We start from the raw sequence: 24,249 nt of genomic DNA, 5'->3' as shown, positions 1-24,249 counted from the left end.
CCCGCAACTGGGCGACACCGGCGACCAAATATCCGGCCGAATGGCCAGCCGACGAGCCGGGATCGGCCTCCATAGCCGGCGGCCGGTGTGCCTCTGGTTTGGCCATTTTCCGGCAGCCACCGGTCGTGCAACCGGTCCTTTCCCACTAATTTGGACCCTCTGAGTCCGATTCTGAGCTCCAATTAACTCAACTCCTGTCGATTTGCAAGATACGAAGGGATTAAAACCGGCCGAATCTTTCCGACCACCGCCGGTCAAATTGAACTCAATGGAGGTCGGTAATGTGATCCTCATCTCACAAGCTTTCCATAGACATATAATTTGTCAATTTTGGATAACGTTTGTGTTTGACCCCCCGGGTACCGGGTATTATTTACCTGATTAAAATATTAATTTATTTGACTGTGTGTGAATTGTGTTCTAGGAGCATCGGTGAGACGTGGAATTGATCCCATGGTGGATCATAGTTTAATTGCGTGCTCCAGGTGAGTGACCCACCTTCAAAAATTATTTTGGGCAATTAATTATATTTAAATTGGTATTTAAATTATGCTCATGTGGTGTGATTTAATTATGGTTTCATTGTGGTTTAATTTATTTGTTATGCATGAGCAAAGTGTATTTCGGTAGTATTTGTACGTGGTTTTCAGTATTAATTTTTCGGGCATAATTGAGTTAAATATTTTACGAAAATATTTGTTTAAATTTTATAAATTATGCCCGCAGTATTTTTATGGTTGCATCTCGTACTTCGAGAAAATTATGGTTTGTTGGTTATCAATGTTTCGTACCGGTTTATTAAATAAAATATGTGGGATGGTAAGTGTGAGAATTTAATGTATTTCCCACGGTAATTTTGGAAAACGGTACGGTTGGTTAATAATGTTTATTTTTAGACGCACTCATACAGTATTGGTGTTCTGGTGTATGGTGTATGGACACGTGGTAGTGCGCAGGTATTATGTGGTTTAGCGCGCGGTTATTACTTCACCCGTGAGTTGCCATTGAACCGTGGGCAGGCAAGTTTGTTGTTGTGCACAGCCGCCCCCCTCCTTGGCCGGGTTGATGGTTTCAGCAGCGGTACTGTCGGGACGCCGAAGTGCCGTTGCAGGTTTCTCTCTTTAACCCCCCGCCAGTCGGTGCTCAGGACGCTAGGTATCGGAGGGCATCACCGGTATATGGTGTGGTGCGTCGGTGTAAATTTTAAATAATGTTTTAAACCCCAAAGGTGTTCAAAAATTATTTACTATAATTTATTACATTTTAATTATATATTGGGGTATTTATTTATTTATTGTTTATCAAATGGTTTGATCCCTTGGTTTTCGGGAGGTACGAATATCGGGTTTTGTGAAAATGTTTTAAAAGGGGAACATTTCTAACGGAGTGAACAGTGAGGGTTTTGAGAGAAATTATTATTTCAATTGTTTATTTATTTATTTATTTAATTATTCGGTATTGATTTATTAAATCCCTTTATTTGATATATTATTATTATTAAAGGTGTACAGTAGATAGGGTCACTCACTGAGATGATTAGCATCTCACACTCTTAAATTCCGTTCCTTAGGTCCAGGTTGGAGACGTTGATTGTCCGGGACGAGCCCAACGTCTCAGTTCGTTGCCGAAGGTTCAAGAAGTTTTTCTTCCCTTTTTCCTCTTGAACTTGTATTGTTTCTTTATCTGTCACTTTATAAATTTCGCATTTGTTGTATAATTCTCTGTATACTGTATTGGACGTGTAGTTGTTCTTTATGCACTGGGTTACTGCTGTTGTTTTATTTTGAAGTGCTGCAATTTGTGGAACCAATTTGTAGTTTGCGGGATAAATAAAGGGGTGATTATAGAAGTGTGTTTTCAGTGCAGGTAATTTGTGGTAAGTCCATCCCTTAGGGGAGGCTCTGCCGAATTTTCCGTTGGAGGGTCCGGTAGGGTTTCCCTGGGATCAGGGCTTGTCTAGGGTTCCGGGGAAGGAATTCTGGACGGGTCCTGACATGTGGCAACTTGCTATGGCTTTAGTAAACAATTTTGACTCCCTTTCATTAATTGCTATCATCAATTGCAACATTAATTGCAACATGAGTGTAATTTCTTGAATCTTCAACACTTAACCAACTTTGCCAAATTACAAATTATTATTATTATTATTTTATTTTTTTAACACCCGCTCTTAATTTGTAATTTTGGCAAAGCTCTTAAAGTTTTCTAGCTTTTCTGTTGTTGTTGGTTTTGTAAAAATATCTACCAGTTGCTCAGATGTGTTGATAAATTCAAGTTTAATTTCATCTTCTTCAACCAAATATCTGATGAACTGATGTTGAATTTCTATGTGCTTTGACCTGCTGTGGAATACTGGATTTTTTATCATTGCTATTGCTGACATATTATTGCATCTGATAATTGTTGGAGCAGTTTCTTTATGTTGCATATCTGATAAAAGTCTTCTAAGCCATACTGCTTCACTTCTTGCATCTGTAGTGGATATATATTCTACTTCTGCCTAAGATAATGCCACGATCCTTTGCTTCTTTGATGACCAAGAAATTGGTATTGTACCTAAGCAAAATAAATATCCTGAGATGCTTTTGAGATCATGTGCAGAGCCTACCCAATCATTGTCTGTATGTTCGATGAGCTTGTTATTTGCTTCTTTGGCATACTTAATTCCAAGCTTTTTGGTACCCTATAGATAGTGAAGGATTCTCTTTGCTGCAATGTGGTGATTTTTACTTGGCTCGTGCATGAATTTGGAAACATAAATAACAGTAAAAACAATATCTGGCCTGGTATTTGTTAGATAAATGAGGCATCCAACTAAGCTTCTGTAATATGTTGCATCAGTTTTTTCTGCACTGTCATCCTTACACAACTTCTCATTTAACGCCATTGGTGTAGACATAAGTTTACAGTTGTCCATGTGAAACCGTTTAAGAAGATCATTTAAATATTTTTCTTGAGAAATAAATATTTCTCCTTTTGTTTGTTGAATTTGGATGCCAAGAAAATATTTCATTAGGCCAAGATCTGTCATCTCATATTCTTTCATCATTGCTCTTTTGAATTCTTCTACCATTTTTGGATTAGTACCAATACAAATCAAATCATCAACATATAAGCAGACAATGAGAATATCTTACATACCTTCTTTTTTTAACATATAAAGAGGGCTCACTTAGACTCCGTTGAAATCCATTTTGTCTGAATTATGAATCAATTTTGCTATTTCAAGCTCGTGGTGCTTGCTTTAATCCATATAATGCCTTCTTTAATCGTAAGACTTTGTTTTCTTTTCCTTTGATTTTGTAACCTAAAAATTGTTCCATATATACTTCCTCTTTGAGTTCTCCATTAAGGAATGCTAATTTGACGTCTAGTGGATAAACAGGTACCTCCATTTGAGCAGCTAATGCGAGTACTGTTCTAACAGTTTCCATTCGAGCAACTGGTACGAATGTCTCATTGAAGTCGATTCCTGGCTGTTGTGAATAGCCTTTGGCGACCAGCCGTGCTTTATGCTTCTGAATTGTTCCATCTTCTTTGTACTTGGTTTTATAGATCCATTTGAGTCCAATAACATCATTGCCTTCAGGTAGATCCACTATTTCCCACGTATCATTTTTTTCAATTGTTGCAATTTCTTCATCCATTGCTTTAATCCAAATATCTTCTTTTACTGCTTCTTCAAAATTTTGAGACTCACATGTAAAAAATGCAATATTAGTAGATTCATAAATATCTACGAGTGAGCGTACCTTTCTTGGTGGTGATTCATCATCTGAAGTGTGAAGTCCCACATTGGTTGGAAAGGAGAACGAAGCATGACTTATAAGCATGTGGATACCTTTCCCTTGTAGACCTGTTTCCATGAGGAAAAGTAAAACCGTGAGAGTAGGATTGGGCTCACCACTTAGCTTCCAAAGCGGACAATATCTTGGTTGGGCCTGGAAGGCCCGGGCCAGTGGAACTGACAAGTGTAGGGGTTGGAAGAGGATTCCCCTTAACCACTGAGACGCGTTTTAAACCCGTGAGGGCTGAGTTGTAAGAGGATTCTCCAGGCCCAAAGCGGAAAATATCTACATGCAGGTGGTCTGGGCTGTCACATGAAGATATATCCATTCTTTGGACTGGGCCTGAAGATTCTTGACGACTTGTATTTGGACCAGCATCTTGAATTGGTTGAGAATTTGACTTATCTTGAATAGGAATTTCTTCAAATATTTTTGCTCTAGTTTTGGAAGTGTTTTCCTAATTCCATGCTATAGATTCGTCAAAGATAACATCTCTAGAGATTATCAACTTAGTTGTTTTTGGATTGTACAGTCGATAACCTTTTGACTCACTGTTGTATCCAAGGAATATATATTTTTCTGTTTTTTCATCAAATTTTTCTCTGTATTGTGAGGGGACATGTGCGTAAGCTACGCATCCAAATACTTTTAAAAGTTGTACGTAGGGCTTTTGTTTGTGCCACGCTTCATATGGAGCTTATTCAGGACAACTCTTGCTGGAGATCTATTCAAAATGTAGACAGCAATGTTGACAGCTTCTGCCCAATAGTCATTTGGAAGGCCTTTCTCCTTCAGCATACTTCTGGCCATTTCTGCAATTGTTCTATTTTTTCACTTTGCCACACCATTTTGCTGCGGGGTGTGTCAAATAGTGAGTTGTCTTTGAACTCCATTTTTCTTGTAGTACTCCATAAATGGTTTAGACATGAATTCTCCACCATGATTTGTTCGAAGTGTCTTCAGCGACTTTTCAACTTGCTTTTCTACAAGCGTCTTGAATTCTTGGAATATTGAAAAAGCTTATGACTTTTCTTTCAGAAAATATACCCACATAATTCTGGTATAATCATCAATAAATAGAAGGAAGTATCTCCTTCCATTTAGAGATGGAGTTTGAGTTGGTCCAAAAATATCAGAATGTACCAACTCTAATGGTGCCTTTGCTCTCCAGGTATTTTTGGAAAATGGCAATCTATGCATTTTTCCATACATGCATCCCTCACTGACTTTATTTATGTGGGCAATAAGAGGTAAGCCTAAACCATATTTTTGTTTTTTAATAATTTTAGGCCATTATAATTTAAATGCCCATATCTTAGATGCCATAAGTATGACTCATCCAATTTTTGACTTTGAAAAGCTAGTTTTTCATGACGTTTTGATTCAAATTTTTTTTTTTTTTTGCCACCATGACGTTTTTATTTTTATCAATAATTGTGCTTTCTTCTCCATCAAAAATTACATAATAATTATTTCGTAGTAACTAGCCAACATTTAAGAGATTTGATGTTAAGCTGGGAACATAAAGCACATCATGGATGAGTTTAGAGTTACCTCCTTTGCAGTTTACTGCTATTACTCCTTTCTTGCTACTTCCGTCCACGACTGCAGTTGCTCAGGACTTAAAAGCTCATCACAGCCTTCTTCAATTATATCCCACAAATCTTGTGAGATAAAAAGGGTTTTCATTTGGATGCACCAAAAATCATAATTCTCACCAGTAAAGATGGGAATTAGATTTTGAGCATAACTAAAGGTTGATTGATTATTGGTTGCCATGGATATTTTATAAAGGGGGCAAGAACGAGGCTCTGACACCAAATTTGTTGGATATTATATGAAAAAGTGTTTAAAATGAAGGCTTAAATTTGAAGAGATTTGAAAAAATACTTGTTTGGTAAAAGAAAAGAGGGCGGCCGAGACTAATAAAAATTGAAGGAAGAGAAGAGCCACAAAATACAGAAGGAATGCACGTTATAATTTCTTTATTTTTCATAATTAATTCAAAACAAGAGTACAAGCCTATATATAAGCTTAAAGAGGCGGTTCCAAAGTAACTACCACCATACGCTTGCTTTGCTGTTTTCTTTTCTATACAAGTAAAAATACAACTCATGAGGACACATGTCAATCTATCAATTATCTAATCAATACATATAAAGCTAGCTTACATGTGGCAACTTGCTATGGCTTTAGTAAACAATTTTGACTCCCTTTCATTAATTGCTATCATCAATTGCAACATTAATTGCAACATGAGTGTAATTTCTTGAATTTTCACACTCAACCGACTTTGCCAAATTACAAATTATTACTATTATTGTTTTATTTTTTTTAACAAACCTTCCTCTTTTTCTCCATTTCTTTTGAATTCATGCCTGACAGTACTTTTGGGCTTCACAGACTTTTTTTTTTTTTTTCCTTCCTTACGAATGAGAATCTGAGTTCTTCGCCACCCTGAAAGTTACTTAATAATTTTCCTGATATATATGACTTCAGGAATATATTTGGATGCTGAAAACGTGATCCACTTCACTCAAGGTCGACGAGGAGCAAGGTCAGACGATCATCATAGTACCTGTCCAAAATGCAGAGATCATGATCAATCAAGTGTTCATGGTGTGGTCTGTTGTTGCATAGATTGTTTCGATTCTGGTGTAGATCATCTCTATCTCTTTGAATATGGTGTTAATCTAGCTCTCATCCTCGCCAAACTTGGAGGAGATACGACTCTTGCTCTTGCTGACCAACCTGACGTTGTGCTGAACCATGCACTTAATTTCCTTACTAGCAGTGACTCCAATAGCCACTACCGTTTCATAAACAATGGTAAAGACTTTGCAATGTATTGCAAAATAGGCTTGGTAGTGATAGATAACATAAATTTTGGCAAACGTTGGCAAACTGCTTCATTTTTCTTGGCTGTTACTGTAACAGACAAAGAATAGCTTCCAAATATAGTTTTTTTTATATCTCTATATCTTGTACTCAGTTTATGGAGTTTTAAGGTGAGAAATATAGTTACGTTTGACATCGAGAGGGAAAACCTACAGCCTGGAGATCATATCTACACATGGACACGAGCCAATACAAAAGACAATGGTAACCTTCCTCTTCTTCTCCTCTCCGTTTGAATTCATGCATGACAGTACTTTTTTGCTTCGCAGTCCTTTTTTTTTTTTCCTTTTTTTCTTTATTATGAATGAGAATCTGAGTTCTTCACCACAATGAAACTTACTTAATAATTTTCCTGATATATGACTTCAGGAATATTTTTGGATAAAAATAGGTGATCCACTTCACGCAAGGTCGACGAGTAGCAAGGCCAGACGATCATCATAATACATGTCCAAATTGCTGTGACCATGATCAATCAAGTTTTCATGGTGTGGTCTCTTCCTGCACAAATTGTTTCCTTTCTGGAGTCTTTGAATATGGTGTTAATCCAGCTGTCATCCTCACCAAACTCGCAGGAGGTCAACTCTTGCCCTTTCTGATACAGCTAAAGTTGTGTAGAACCGTGCATCTAGTTTCCTACTAATTAATAGCAATGACTCGAGTAGCCACTACCGTTCCATAAACAATGGTAAAGACTTTACAGTGTGTTGCATAACAAGCTTGCTAGTAATAGATAACATAAATTTCAGTAGAAGTTGGTAAGCTGCAGCATTTTTCTTGGCTGTTTCTGTCACTTTCTTTCTTCTTCTGCAGCAAAGCACAGCTGCAACTTTTATTGTTGTGGCAGCTACATGTTCTGGGTTATACTGTATTTATGGTTTTCGTTCTGACATAGGAGCGCGTCTTAACATTATTAAAGTGGATCAAGTAGAGACATTGCCTGATGTTGATGATAAGAACTTCTCTTCTGCTGCGTCTGTCGTCAGACCTATTGAATCCTTAATTGACCTGTTCATAGTATTGCTGATGACTCATGTCAATTTTTAGTTGCTATTAACAGTACGAGTGTGGTCTGAGCCTCTTCAACTGCTGTCCGAGACTCCTTGAGTGGTCTGGATTCTAGCATGTATCATACTTTTCTACCTGGCAAAATTACAAAAAGTATTTATGTAGAAACAAAGCAAATATTCGGTAAATAAATTTAGTGATACTTTAAATCTAGTTTAGCAACGGTTGTAAGAGGGTACTTCTGACTTTTAAAGCTCAACAATTGCTTCTAAAAATATTTGGATAATATTTTCAAAATATTCCATACCTCAATGCTTCTAAGAGATTTTAAAGCCAATAAAAAATAAACTTTTAGCAAGTAATTTTGAAGAAGCAAAAACTATACCAAATGAGAGCTTATTATAAGTGTTTTTTTTTTTTTTTTTTATAATCTTATAAGTATTATTTATGGTAAATTATGTAAGTGGACTACTAACAAGAGGGAACAAATATTCATTTCTCCAAAACAAAACAAAAAATTGAAGAATTATATATGATGAAATTTACTCTCTTTTTCTTTATGAAATAAAATTAAGTACTAAAGCATTAGACATTCAATATCCAAAGGCTGATTTCGAACAAGATACACAAAAAGCAGCTGAAGCCTAAAGATCACATCTACACATGAAGGGGCAACTCCTGCAGTACCTATGCCCATCATGGTAACGATCTTCTTTATCTCCATATTTCTTTCTTCTTACGTTAAAATTATGGTACTTAACATGGATTCTAACTTATGTGTATTTTTTTCTTTAGTATTGTGATTTTTTTTTTCACTACTAGAATTGCATTGATAAATGACGCAATAAATGCGTTACACAAAATAAACAACGACGTATCGCACAGCGTCGCCTAACGTCCTATCGCTAAATCCATAAGACAATAAGTGATGCAGTATAAGAGTCGCCTATATTTTAGTTTTTAGCGACGTATATTGACTTTTAGCGATGCATTCTATTAATCCACTTATAATGACACATTATTTAGCGACGCTTCACAATAATATCACTAAAAATATATTAGTGACTATTTCATATATTATCACTAAATATATTAGTCGCTAATGGGTCACCTATTTAGCGACGCATTAATAGAGTTGTCTATTTAGTGATGCATTAATAGAGTTGACTGTTTAGCAACGCATTAATCCTATTTAGCAACGCATTAATAGAGTCACCTATTTAACGACGTATTGACACTTTTAGCGATGCATTATTTGTTAATGCGTCGCCCCTTCTTCTTTTTTTTTTTTTTTAATTTTTTTAAATTTTGTGAAAAGTGATTAAAATAATAAAAATATAAAAATAATTAAAATAAAAAAAATGAAAACTAGCTTCATCCAAAATAATTAGAATACAAAAATTTTAAATAAATATTTTGTCATAACAAATTAATTATCAAATAAATTAAATATCATCTTATTGACATATTTTTACATAATTTGTAAGCTATTGTATTTTTCATAACAAATTTAATATTAATTAAACTTCCATGAATGCATACTCATTGAGATGGAAGTTAACGTCCTTTCGTTGACGATATTACACCTTCATACTGCATATGAAAAAATTAAAAAAGTTATTAACACTTATGCAAAATAAATAAAATATTAATCATTATTAAATTTGTAATTTAGTAAATGAAAATTTAAAGAATATTACCATTGTTCTTAAGATTTGATGAGGCACATTTCTCCCCTCATAGTCATTACAAACATAGTCACTCTCACATTCATCCTCATTATCATTTTCATCGATACTTGGCAATTATATGACAAATAGATTGTGAACCATCATTGTAACACCCCGTCCCGAACCATGTCGGAAATTTTTGCACGTTGACCGAGGTTGACTGTTGATCGTTGACCAAGGGGTCAAAAGTTAACTTTTTGACCCAGTTCGAATTCTAGGTTGACTGAGGTACCGTTACGAAGTACACGTTGGCACGAGTTCGTAGACTAGTAGCACGTTGAAAACGGAGCTACGGTTTGAAAGTTATGGGCAAAACAAGTTGAGGTCCAAACTGTCCAAGGGGTGCCGGAGTTGACTTTTTGTTCATGCAAGGTTGAGCTTTGACTCATACATGGTTGTGAAGTGCTCATCGATACGAGTCCGTAGACTAGCGGCACGTCCGATTTGGACATGTGGTTTGAAAGTTATGGACTTGTAGAGTTTTTCAAATACTGTATTATTTTAATATTATTTTTAAACGCGTAACGATGTGCCACGTGTGACTTAATGAAGGTGACCATGTGTCACCATGTTGAGAAGCCACATGTCAACCATGTGTAAAAATCAAATTATTTTAAATAATAATATTATTATTTAATTAATTTGAATTTGTTTCTTTTTATTTTCCTTTTTCTTTTTCTTTTTCTTTTCTTTTTCCCCACGTGGGAAAACACCTCCTTTTTCTTTTCTTTTCTTTTTTTTTTTTTTTCTTTCTTCCCTTCTTCCCCGAGCCATCAAAACACCAGCAGTTATTTTCTCTCTCTCTCTCTCTCCTTTGACTCTCTCCCTCTCTCTGTTTGACCACCGTTTGGCCGGATTTCAGTCGCCGGAATGCCACACGCGCCGGCCACCGGTGAAGCCCAGCTTGCCGCGACCTCAGCCCCCAAATTTCCCGGCCAGTCACCGCCGAACGCGCCCAGATCGGGCCGGTGAAGCCGGCGGCGGCTGGTTATGTTTTTCCGGCGATTCTCATCGTTTCCGACCAACCCAGCCCATCCCATACCTCTATCCCACCATTTTCGACCCCTCTGAGCCCATTTCCTGGGTTAGATTGCCCAAAATCCCCACCGTTTGAAAGATCCCTCAAGTTTAAAACCGGCCGAAGCTTCCCGACCAAATTTCGGCCACCTTCGGCGGAATTGGGGTTGATGGAGATCAGATTTGTAATCCTTGTCGCTCAAGCTTCGATTCGGTATATTATTTGCCTATTTTGGTTAACGTTTGTGTTTGACCCCCCGGGTACCGGGTATTATTTAGCCGAATAAAATATTAATTTATTTGACTGTGTGTGAATTGTGTTCTAGGAGCACCGGTGAGTCGTTGAATTGATCCCATGGTGGATCATGGTTTAATTACGTGCTCCAGGTGAGTGACCCACCTTTAAAATTATTTTTGGGGTAATTAATTATATTTATGTGGTGTTAAATTGATATCTGTAATTTGTGCTCATGTGGCGTATTTTAAATATAATCGGGAAAAATATTATTTTATATATATTTACTCATTGGTGCTAAATGAAATTTTGGGGTCATTAGAAATTTCCGATTATTATTTTATTGTGATTAAATGGTATTTATTACACATGAGCAAGTATTTCCAGTAATTGATTGTGTCTGGATTTTATATCATTTTTAGCCAATTAATTATGTTTAATTGGTATTTAAATTATGCTCATGTGGTGCGATTTAATTATGAATTTTATTGTGGTTTAATTTATTTATTATGCATGAGCAAAGTGTATTTCGGTAGTATTTGTATGTGGTATTTTATATTGTTTTCGGGCATAATTGGGTTAAATATTTTACGAAAATATTTGTTTAAATTTTATAAATTATGCCCGTGGTATTTTTATGGTTGCATCTCGTACTTCAAGAAAATTGTGGTTTATTTGTTATCGATGTTTTCGTACCGGTTTGTTAAATAAAAATATGTGGGATGGTAAGTGTGAAATTTTGATATATTTCCCACGGTAATTTTGGAAAACAGTACGGTTGGTTAATAATAATTGTTTTAGACGCACTCACACAGTATTGGTGTTCTGGTGTATGGACACGTGGTAGCGCGCAAGTATTATGTGGTTTAGCGCGCAAGTATTATTTCTCCCGTGGTTGCCATTGGACTGGGCAGGCAAGTTTGATATTGGCCACAGCCGCCCCTCCCTTGGCCGGGTGATGGTTTCAACAGCGGTACTGTCGGGATGCCGAAGTGCCGTTTGCAAGTTTCTCTCTTTAATCTCCCTGCCAGCCGGTGCTCGGGACGCTGGGTATCGGAGGGCATCACTGGTATATGGTGTGGTGCGTCAGGTGTAATTTTCAAATAAAGTTTAAAACCCCAAAGGTGTTCAAAAAAATTATTTATTATAATTTATTACTTTTTAATTAAATATATTTGGGGTATTTATTTATTTATTTGTTGTTATTAAATTATTTGGTCCCTTGGTTTTCGGGAAGTATGAATATCGGGTTTTGTGAAAATGTTTTAAAAGGGGAACATTCTCAACGGAGTGAATAGTGAGAGTTTTGAGAGAAATTGTTACTTCAAATGTTTATTTATTTATTTAATTATTCGGTATTGATTAATTAAATTCCTTTATTTTTATATTATTAATATTAAAGGTGTACAGTAGATAGGGTCACTCACTGAGATGATTAGCATCTCACACTCTTAAATTCCGTTCCCCTAGGTCCAGGTTGGAGACGTTGATTGTCCGGGGCGAGCCCAACGTCTCAGTTCGTTGCCGAAGGTTCAAGAAGTTTTTCTTCCCTTTTTCCTCTCCATCCTGTATTACTTCTTATCTGTCATTGTATAAATTCCACATGTATCTGTATAATGCTCTGTATACTGTATTGGACGTGTAATTGTTCTTTATGCACTGAGTTACTGCTATTTATTTTGAAGTGCTGAAATTTGTGGAATCAATTTGTAGTATTGTGGGAGGAATAAGAGGATGTTTTTAGAAGTGTGTTTTCAGTGCAGGTAATTTTTGGTTAGTCCTGCCCTTAGGGGAGGTGCTGCCGGATTTTCCGTTGGAAGGTTCGGTGGTATTTCCGTGGGATCAGGGCTTGTCTAGGGTTCCGGGGAGAAATTCTGGATGGGTCCTGACAATCATAGTATCTCCAAGAACATCTTCTTCAACAAAAGTACGATATTGTGGTGAAGTTAAAACAATAGACCATCTTGAATCAAGTTGATCTTCAACATAAAATACTTGCTGAACTTAGCAAAACAATGTCAAGCAATATCACAAACAAAATTTCTACAAGAGCAAGATTAATAAAACCCAACAAACTTAACCTGTAGTTAAAATGAAAAAAAAAAAAAAAAACCCTCCTCATGTCTCCTCCAACCACAAAGAAAAAAGAAACTCACCTAAACAATGGAGACAAAGAAAGAAGTAACCAAGAAAATCACGAGGGCGACACAGAGAAATCCAGCTTCCCAGTCGGTGACAACGTAGGCAAATGAAAAATGAAACCCGAAATATCTCACTCTTCAAGTCTCTCTTAGATTGCTTGCAAATCTAATATCTATTAGGTAGTGTACTTGATGTAGTTTTAAAAAAGAAAAAGGGATTCAAAGGAGCGCGTAAAAATCTTAAAATGGGCCAAAAATTTTCAAAAAATGGCAAAAATGCGCATTTTCTCCCAATTGCATTTTTTTTTTCCTTTGATTAATTTTTTATTTTTCATTTACAAATAAAAATTGAAAATATTTCTTAAAAATGTAAAGCAAAATATCAAAGATTGCTGTTTATTTTTCTATTTTTCAAGTACACCTTTATTCTTTATAAAATTTGCATGTTTTTTAAAAATTTTGCTTTTTTTAATTGAGAGAATATGCTACGCATTCTCTTGAAGAAGGGTCGTCTGTTCTTGAATTTTGGAATCAAGTGACGCATTATGGTCGAAAAGCGTCGCCTGTTTCATTTTTTATATTTAATCTGTAAATAATTTTTTAATTGTTCATGTACAAATATATTCATGTCGCAGTCAAATGAACATAAATTCGCTTGATCTAAAAATGCTCTTCTTAGTTATTCACTTATATGTGTATAGACGAGACACAAAATATCTCAAGACCTAATTTGAGATAGGGTACCGAATATAGAATTCTAATTCAATAAGCATTTATTGACCAATTTATCGACATAAATATGTTAAATGAGCTTAACTTTCATGTGTTTATGGTCAATGATAGTTTACTTATTTTTAAAAATTTAAAGTCTATTAAATTGCTTTTTTTTAAAAATAAAAATAAAAAATAATTGAAGGAACAGGCAACGCAATTCCATTAAAATGCGTCCCCTATTCTATGTTTATTTTTAATCTTTAATCAGTTTTGTTGATTGCTCATCTACAAATTAAAAAAAAAAAAGCATATTTGTAAAATTAAAAACTTACTAAAAACAACTTTCAAATTGAAAAAAAAGTTAAAAATTGGTTGGGTGAAATGGCGACGCAGTTATTGACAAATGCATCACCTTTTTGTCTATTTAACGACTCTTTCTTAAAAGACTATGTGGTCTAAAACTATATTAGCTAGTTCTTGTTGTATTATTACATCCAAGTGATTTTGCTTGGTGGTATGGTGATTTCTTGAGGGTGTAGGAGGTTCTAGATTCAATTCTTGTTATGGCCCTATTTTGATTTTATTTTTTTTATGGGTTTCTAAATGTTTAAACAAAAAAATTGAAAAAAAAAAAAAGGGCGATGCATTTGTTGAAGAATGCGTCGCCTGTTCATCTATTTGGCGATGTATTCTTTAATTAATACGTCGCCTAACACTATATTAGATAATGTTTATTGTATTATTACATCCAAGTCATTTGGCTTGTTGGTGTGGTGATTTCTTGAGTGTGTAGGAGGTCCTGGGTTCAATTCTTGTCATAGCCGAATTTTGATTTTTTTTTTTATGGGTTTCTAAATGTTTAAACAAAAAAATTGGAACAAAAAAAAGAAGAAGAAAAGGCGATGAAGAATGCATCGCCTATTCATCTATTTGACAATGCATTCTTTAAATAATGCATCACCTAACACTATATTAGATAGTTTTTGTTCTATTATTACATCCAAGTCATTTGGCTTGTTGGTGTGGTGATTTCTTGAGTGTGTAGGAGGTCTTGGGTTCAATTCTTGTCATAATCCTATTTTGATTTTATTTTTTTTTTATAGGTTTCTAAATGTTTAAAAAAAAATTGGAAAAAAAAAGGCGATGCATTTGTTGAAGAATGCATTCTTTAAATAATGTGTCGCCTAGCACTATATTAGATAATTTTGTTGTATTATTACATCCAAATCATTTGGCCTAGTGGTGTGGTGATTTCTTGAGTGTGTAGGAGGTCCTAGTTCAATTCTTGTCATGGTCTTATTTTGATTTTATTTTTTTATGGGTTTCTAAATGTTTAAACAAAAAAATTAAAAAAAAGAAAAGAAATAGCGACACATTTGTTGAAGAATGCATCGCCTTTTCATCTATTTGGTGATGCATTCTTTAAATAATGTGTCGCCTAACACTATATTAACTAGTTTTTGTTGTATTAGTACATACAAGTTATTTGGCCCGATAGTGTGATGATTTTTTGAGAGTGTAGAAGGTTTTGGGTTCAATTCTTGTCATAGCCCTATTTTGATTTTTTTTTATGGGTTTCTAAATGTTTAAATAAAAAAATTGGAAAAAAAAAAAAGAAAAGGCGACGCATTTGTTGAAGAATGGTGCGTCGCCTGTTAACTATATAAAAAAAAAAAAAAGCTCAGTTTTAGCGCTCTAATATTTTTACTGGTTATTTATTATTGAAATAAAATTAGATTTATTAAAAGTATTTAAAAAAAAGGTGAGGAGAGAACAGACAATGCATTATTGCGTCGTCTGTTAACTATATAAAAAAAAAAAAACTTAAAAAGAGAACAGGTGACGCACAATCTAAATAGTGCATCGCCTGTTAACTATATAAAAAAAAAAAAAATCAGTTTTGGCGCTCTATTGGTTATTTGTTGTTGAAATAAAATTAGATTGATTAAAATAACTAAAAAACAAGATGAGGAGAGAACAGGCGACGCACAATCTAAATAGTACATTGCCTGTTAACTATATAAAAAAAGAAAAGAAAAAGCTTAGTTTTTGCGCTCTAATATTTTTACTGGTTATTTGTTGTTAAAATAAAATTAGATTTATAAAAAAACTATAAAAAAAAAAGGTGAGGAGAGAACAGGCAACACACAATCTAAATAGTGCGTCACCTGTTAACTATATTAAAAAAAAAAAACAGCTCAGTTTTGGCGCACTAATATTTTTATTGGTTATTTATTATTGAAATAAAATTAGATTGATTAAAATATCTAAAAACAAAAATGAAGAGAGAACAGGCAACGCACAATGTTATTGGTGTGTCGCCTGTTAACTATATATATATATATATAAAGGCTCAGTTTTGGTGAACTAATATTTTTACTGGCTATTTATTATTGAAGTAAAATTAGATTGATTAAAAGATCTAAAAAAAAAAAAGTGAAGAGAAAACAGGTGACGCACAACCTTATTGGTGTGTTGCCTCTTACACATATAACAAAAAAAAAAAAAAAAAAAAACCAGTTCAGTTATATTGCTCTAATATTTTTATGAGTTATTTGTTGTTGAATTAAAATTAGATTAATTAAAAGAACTAAAAAAATAGGGGAAGAGAGAACAAGCGACGCACAATCTATATAGTGTGTCGCCTGTTAACTATATATAAAAAAAAAAAAAAGCTCGTTTTTGTCGATCTAATATTTTTACTAGTTATTTATTGTTGAAATAAAATTAGATTGTTTAAAAGAACTTGAAAAAAATTAAAAAGTAAAGGGAAGGTAATAGGCGACGCACAATCTAAATAATATGTCGCCTATTACCTCTATTAAAAAAAACAAAAAACAAAAAAACCAGTTCAGTTATGTTGCTCTAATATTTTTACTGGTTATTTGTAGTTGAAATAAAAGAATACTATTTAAGAGATTTGCAAGAATAAGCTATACAAGAAAAATTATATAATTGAACAACAACCTTGTATGATTAAATTTTATTATTATGTAAACATAGATTAGTGGTTGGTATTGATTTTTCATAAGTAGCATTTAAACATACAATACAATTCAGATAAAATATACACGCAGTGTTAATGGCGACTCTGGTCAACCCTACATTCAGCGACCCTTAACGGAGGTGTCGCGTGTTTTTTGTTTTTAGTGACCTTTTGAGGTCGACAATTTTTGGATGCATCATATTTATTGAATTTTTACTAACGCATTAACCTCAAAGTAGCGGTTTTGTTTTTTCAGACGCGTTTGTTTCGTAGTGTTACTAAGTGAGTGTCACTAGATATCAATTTTTGCGTAGTGTTTGACATCCAAAACCCAATTCTTTTAGCTATATGTCATTATCTTTTATCCAACTCATGTACTTGAACCATGATAATGTTTTAAGAAATCCATTTACTGAGAAATAATTTCCACAGAATAATTATTTCTTTTGAGTCTTTGTTAGTAGTTGCAGATGTTCATAAGGAGGGTAAGACTGCTCAGCTTCCTGTAGGAGACCCTCTTTTACCCAGTTCAGCTCCATCCCATTCATCAGACATTTCCATAAGCACTACCTCCGCCGCTAGTAATCAAGTAAAGAAAACTCTTGTAGAATATTGCTGCCTAGATAGTTTTCTTGATGGTGATGAACTCTATCTCTATAAATATGGTGTTAGTCTCGCTTTCTTTATCGCCAAATTTCGAGGTGGTATGTGTACCCTTGGCTCTACTAATCGACCCGAAACTGTCATGTACCATTCCCGTCGGGAGCTGAACAATGGTTCTAGAACTGGTGCCTACAGCCTTTTCAACAACAGTTGCAAAGACTTTGCAATATATTGCGAAACAGGGTTGCGTTCGAAAAATAGACTTATTAACCTTCGCAGGAATGGGAAGATAGCATCTTACTTTGGTGTGTTTTGTGCTATCATCATTTTCATAATTACATTCCTGACCAGCAATCCTATTAGTGTGGCAGCTAGGGTTTGTTTCATCTACTATCTAACTTTAGATTTGTTGCTGATGCTGCACATTGTCGGAAAGCTTATCAAGTTGGACTTTAGATATTGCCAACTTCAAGACGTCTTGGTCGTTTTCCAGTAGTGCCTCAATTCATGAATCTTGGAGCAAGATTTTGATATTCTGAAAGAGAATCAAAGCAAGTAAAATCATGGACTAATTTATGATTTATGTAGGTTTTATATGGGTCATTGGTTAAATTTTCTTTTTAATAAATGTATTGATGTTTTGGATGTTAAACAGTATAAACTTAAAATTTTGTAGTGACATAGTTTGTAAGTATTTATTCTGAACAAGGCGTCCTGCGATTTTGGGCACCCTGAGCCTATAAAATAGGTTAATTTTTTTCTATTAATATTTTAAATAAATAATTAATAAATAAAAAGGACAAAAACAATCAGTTTTATTAAACAAAAAGGATTTAAAATTACATGCTATAATACTTTTAACACTTCTAGAAACTCACTTAAAATTTATTCTTTTACCAGGATTTTTTACAACGAGGTTAAACAGGAGTTTGCAATGTACGGAAACTATCTTTCAGGTTAAAAATTATAAATAAAGGGACATAGGAATGGTACCAATAACAAGTGCAAACGTTAGTTAGCACCAGACCCATCTCCTTTATTTACCAAAACAAAAAATTATATGTATATATACACTCTCATCTTTTTGGTATCATTAAAGATATTAAAATAAAATAAAGGTAAGAAGATACACTTTTGAAACATGACAATAAAATTTTTAATAGTTTTTAAATTAAAATAGGCAAATATTACTCTGAACTCTTTAAATATATTTTTAAGTTTTTTTTCTTTTTCGCATGAAAAAGGTTATTTTATTTATTTATTTGTTAAGAAAAGGGACAAAATTTTATGCAGCCTTTGGAAGCAACCACGTTATTTTTCTGTTTTCCAATGGCATCATAAAATTGGCGGTGAGACAATAAACCGAATAGTAACGAGAGAGAATAAATCAGCGGATGGCAATGGCGAGGCAAAAATGGGAAAATAAATAATATAGTTTTTCTTAGTTCTAATTAATTATAAACTATAAATCTTTTGAATGTTTATATCTTGTGGTCGTATAATAAAAAATATATACATAACAACAAAGAGTAAAAAATGACTTTTGGGCTTCCCATTGATTTGGTTTTTTCCACCCATTAAGTATAAGTTAATGTGATGAAGTAGATAGTTTTAGTTATTTAGCATTCCTATTTATGTTCATGAGAATATAGATAATTTGTAAATTAGATGATTTATAAGAAAATATATATATATAAGTTTTTGTTTGCATCTTTTAATAGCTTAGATAATTATATTTAAACCATGTAGATTTGAAAAATTACATTAATCATTTTTAAAATTTTTAAGATTTATTAAAATAATTTTATTTATTAGTATTTTTTAATTAATGTTTATAGTTTAAAACTATATAAAAGTTAAAAATTAATATTTTATAATTAAATAATACTATTAAAAATATAATTATAATCTTTAACAATTACAATTAAATATTAAAGAATTGATAAATGAGATTTAAATAATAATTTTTAAGATGGGTGGACTCTTGAACAAGACCTGGAGGGTGCTTTTGAACGAAATCAAGAAGGAGAAACTGCAGCTGGGGATCACATCTACAAATTGACATGAGCCGATAAAAAATACCATGTTAATCTTCTTCTTCTTTCTCCATTAATTTTGAATGCATGCCTGACATACTTTAATTTTGTGCTTCACGAACTTTTGATTCACCACCATGGGATTTACTTACTTTGCCTGATATGTATGACTCCAGCGATATAATTGGATGACGAAAACGTGATCCACTTTCCTCAAGGGCGATGAGGATCAAGGTCAGATGATCATAGTACATTTCCAAAATGTGGTGACCGTGATCAATCAAGTTTTCATGGTGTGGTCTCTTCCTGCATCGATTGTTTCCTTCCTGTTGAAGGTGATCTGTATCTCTTTGAATATGGTGTTAATCCAGCTCTCTTCCTAGCCAAACTTGGAGGCGGTACGACTCTTGCTTCTAGCGATCCAGCTGAAGTTGGCAAACAGCATTTATCTTTGCTGTTACTTTCGTCACTGTCTTTCTCTTTCTGCAGCAACTCACAACTGCTACTTTTACTGGTTTTGGCAGCCAGGTGTTTTGGCTACTTTTACTGGCTTGGCAGCCACGTGGTTTGGCAACTCAAACTATTATTTTTTAACATAGAATAAATAATTTCATTTAAAATTAACAAGTAAGAGACAAAAACATCCACGTAATTAAAAGTTTAACAAAACAAATTTCCTTGGGTTTTTAAAACAATGTTACCAAACAGTCATACCTATAGACGAGAATCTGATGGGAAGGCAACCCTCATGCAATAAACAATGGCTTGAAGTGGATGTAATTCGATGAGAAATCTAACCCAAATATTTTTCTGCCACTTTCTTTCTCTCAATTAATTGAAGGTTCCATATGACTCACTAAAGGAATCCAATGGTTACTCTTGTTTTTAGCACTTTGAAAATTTGTAAATCTTTTATCCGCTAAATAAAAAAATCAGGTGTGTTGATGTAATGAATATGTATTTTATTATTTTCTATTAATGTTGTAATAATAAACCAAATTTAATATTTTACTTTTTCTAGGATATATGATAAATATGTATGGGAAATGTAAGAACCTTTTAAATATGGTTCATGAACTATGAAAATAGTGAAGGTATATATATCTCTGTTCTTTGTCCATTGAAACAAGAGGAGTATGAAATATAAAAAACGAAAAAAAAAAAAAAAAAAAGGTTTATGTATTGGCTCCTGTTTTTGGCTCTCCTTCTTGAACGTGTAATGCACTTTAAATAATATATATATATATATATAAAGCAACAATTGGTATCAGAGCCTTATGGCAAATATGAACAATCTGGCTTCTCTTATTCCCCGCTTCAATGGAAAAGATTATGATTATTGGAGGCATCAGATGAAGGTACTGCTAAAATCATTTAAGTTATGAAGTATTGTTGAAGATGGATATGAAGAGCCAGAAAACGAAGAGAGTCTAACTACAGTAGAAAGCACTTTGTTGAAAGAAAAAAGAGAGAAAGACAGCAAGGCTTTCTTTCAGATTTATCAAACCATTGAAAGACCAGTATTTGAAAGAATTGCAAAAGCATAAACATCCAAGTAAGCTTGGGAGATGATCCAATCAGCATATAAAGAAGAAGAAAAGGTGAAAAAGGTACGTCTGCAATCTTTAAGAGTAGAATTTGAAAAATTAGAAATGAAGGAGAGTGAAAGCATTTCAAACTATTTAAATAAGGTTACTTCTATTGTGAATCAAATGGCTTCTAATGGAGAAATTTTAGAAGATCAAAAGGTTGTTGAAAAAGTTCCTCGAAGCCTTCCAGAAAAATTTGATTTTTTTGTCGTTACAGTAGAAGAATCAAAGGATTTATCTACTATTTCAATAGAGGAGTTGTTTGGAATTTTAAAGTCTCATGAATTTCGAGTAAATAAAAGAACTCTTGCTTCAATCAGTCAGACTTCTGTTGATCAAGCTCTTAAATCACAAGTTACAAATACAGGAGGGCAAAATTTCTCACAAGCTAATTTTAGAGGACGTGGCAAAGGAGACAATAATAGAGGAAGAGGCTCGAAATTTTATGGAAGAGGAAAAGGAAGTCCAAGTAGAGACGAATCTTCAGTAGAAAATATAAATCAGCCAGAGAACACACCACAAAAGGGAAGAGGTGGCAGATTCAGAGGAGGAAGAGCAAGAGGTCCTAATTTGCATGGACATGGCTATTTTGAATGCTATTATTGTCACAAGCCTGGACATAAAGCAAATGAATGTTGGAATAATCCAGCTAATCAAAGAAAGAATCCTGGGTTCATTCAGGACAAGGAAGAAGGTAATTCTAAAACTTTGCTTCTTGCTGGCTATGGTGATATAAATCATGTTTGGTATTTATATAGTAGAGCAAGTGAGCATATGACTGGTAACAAGCACCTGTTTTCATCATTAGAAGAATTTGAACGTGGTCAAGTGACAATAAGAGATGCAAAATCCTATAAAATACAAGGTCTGGGAGAAATTATTTTTAAAACTAAATCTAGAACTTTGGAGAAAATGTCAAAAATTTATTATGTTCCTGGATTGCAATGTAATTTGCTAAGCACTGGGCAACTTTTGAAAAAGAGATTTGATATTCACTTCCATGATAATATGTGCATTCTATGGAAGGAAAGTGTAATAGCCCATACCACCCGCATGTAAATATTGTCCGCTTTGGGCCCAGCCCTTATGGTTTTGTCAAAATGCGTCCACAAAGGAAAGGTAACCACATGCTTATAAATCATGCTTCGTTTCCTTTTCCAACCGATGTGGGACTTCACAATCCTCCCCCTTTGGGCCCAGCATCCTCGCTGGCACACCGATCCGGGTACTGGCCCATATTTTTGAAAAATATGTTTATCTTTTCGATATTATGAGAATTTCTATCTAGAATTCTATTGCCAATTTATAATGTTTTTAATATATATTTTAGGTCCCAAGGAGGGAGGATTGTGAAGTCCCATATCGGTCGGAAAGGGGAACGAAGCACTCCATATAAGTGGGTGTGATACCTTTCCCTTGCGAGGCCTTTTAAAACCTTGAGGGCTGGGTCGTAACAGGATTCCTCAGGCCCAAAGAGGACAATATGACATGTGGGTGGTCTAGGCTGTCACAGATTGTGAAGTCCCACATCGGTTGGAAAGGGAACGAAGCACTCCATATAAGTGGGTGTGGATACCTTTCCCTTTATGAGGCCTTTTAAAACCTTGAGGGCTGAGCTGTAAGAGGATTCTCCAGGCCCAAAGAGGATAATATCGCATGCGGTGGTTTGGGCTATCACAGATGGTATCAGAGTCAAACCCGAATCGGTGTGCCGGTGAGGACGCTGGGCCCCAAAGGGGGAGGATTGTGAAGTCCCACATCGGTTGGAAAGGGGAACGAAGCATTATATATAAGTGGACGTGGATACCTTTTCCTTGCGAGGTCTTTTAAAACCTTGAGTGCTGGGTTGTAAGATGATTCCCCAGGCCCAAAGAGGACAATATCGCATGCGGGTGGTCTGGCCTGTCACACACTTGTCAGGACCCATCCAAAATTCCTCACCAGAACCCTAAACAATCCCTGATCCCAATGAAACCCTATCGGACCCTCAAATGGAAAATCCGGCAGAACCTCCCCTAAGGGTTGGACTTACCACAAACTTCTTGCACTGAAAACACACTTCTATAGACACCACCTTATTCCTCCCACCTTACTACAATTTAATTCCACAAATTCACAGCACTTCAAATGAATAACAGGAAATCAGTACATAATTAATAAATAAATGTCCAGAATCGTATACAGAGCTTTACCAAGATACAGTTAAATATGAAATTTAATACAACAAAAGATAAAATGAATAATACAAGGTAGGGAGCAAAAGAAAAGAAAGCTTCTTGGACTTTCAGCAACGAACAAAGACGTCGAGCTCGCCTCCGGACGATCAACGCCTACTACCCTAGATCTAGGGGAACGAAATTTAAAAACATGAGATGCTACTCATCTCAGTGAGTGACTCTAACTACGACACACTTATAATAATAATAATAATAATAATAATAATAATAATAATAATAATACGATAAAATAAACTTGATTAATTAATAATAATAAATAATCAAATAAATAATAAGTAGTTGAAATGTTGTTTTCTCTCAAAACTCTCACAGTTCACTCAGTTGGAAAATTTTCCCTTTTAAAACATTTTCACAAAATCCAATAATTGTACCCCAAAAATCAAGGAATAATTAATTAAATAAATTATAAATCAAATACATTAAATTAAAGATCTAGAATGTATAATAAGAAACAAGAATAATTTTAATAACAATTATTAAATTGTAACAAAATATCATAAATAAAATAAGCAAAATCACAATAAAATTTACATTAAAAATAATCAGAGAAATATCAAATTAAACGGAATGCAATAATTTAGAATACACATAAATACAAATATTATTTTAGAACTCAATATATACATTGAAAACATTTTAAAAATCCAATAATTAAATTTAGAATAAGACATCACTAGATAAGATAAATAAAATTATAAATAAACTTTTATTAAAGAAATTTGGCATAAAACAAAAATAAACTCAATATATAAATTATAAAATTTATTATTTAAATCAATGAAATAATCAAATAAACATTTTAATAGATTTTAAACCTCAATTTAAAATAGATAAAAGAATATAATAAAATTCGTATTAAAATCTCAAAATTTAAATAAATAATATCAACATGGTAAAATAAAATTCTAAAACACCAATTTAAAATAATTGATAAAAACATGAATAAATACATTTTGGAAAATATTAGTTTGAAATAAGCAATAAAACAAAATTAAATACGTTTAATTTTAAATACGATTTTAAAGTATCTTGGTTTGAAATTCGTATCGAGAAAATAACTTGACACACCACACTATATATTAGTGATGCCCTATGATACCCACCGTCCCGACTACCATATGGCGGGGGGTTAAAAAGAGAAACTTGCATACGGTCGCTTCAGCGTCCCGGCATCATCGCTACTTAAACCGTCATCTCGGCCATGGAGGGGGGCGGCTATGGCCAATATCAAACTTGCCTACCCTCGGTCTGATGGCAACTCACGAGA

General features: G+C 34.0%; 1 protein-coding gene across 1 annotated transcript; it reads left to right on the top strand.

Annotated features, from left to right (window-relative positions):
* Positions 1–20,808: 20,808 nt before the first annotated feature.
* LOC132803426 (uncharacterized) lies at positions 20,809–21,804 on the top strand. Its single transcript, XM_060816432.1, has one exon. The coding sequence runs from the start codon at positions 20,809–20,811 to the stop codon at positions 21,802–21,804; it is 996 nt and encodes a 331-aa protein (XP_060672415.1).
* The last annotated feature ends 2,445 nt before the right edge of the window (positions 21,805–24,249 follow it).

This window comes from Ziziphus jujuba, chromosome 4, assembly GCF_031755915.1.
Source record: "Ziziphus jujuba cultivar Dongzao chromosome 4, ASM3175591v1".
Lineage (NCBI taxonomy): Eukaryota > Viridiplantae > Streptophyta > Magnoliopsida > Rosales > Rhamnaceae > Ziziphus > Ziziphus jujuba.
The sequence above is the reverse complement of the archived record's forward strand: the minus strand, read 5'-3'. Positions and strand labels throughout refer to the sequence as shown.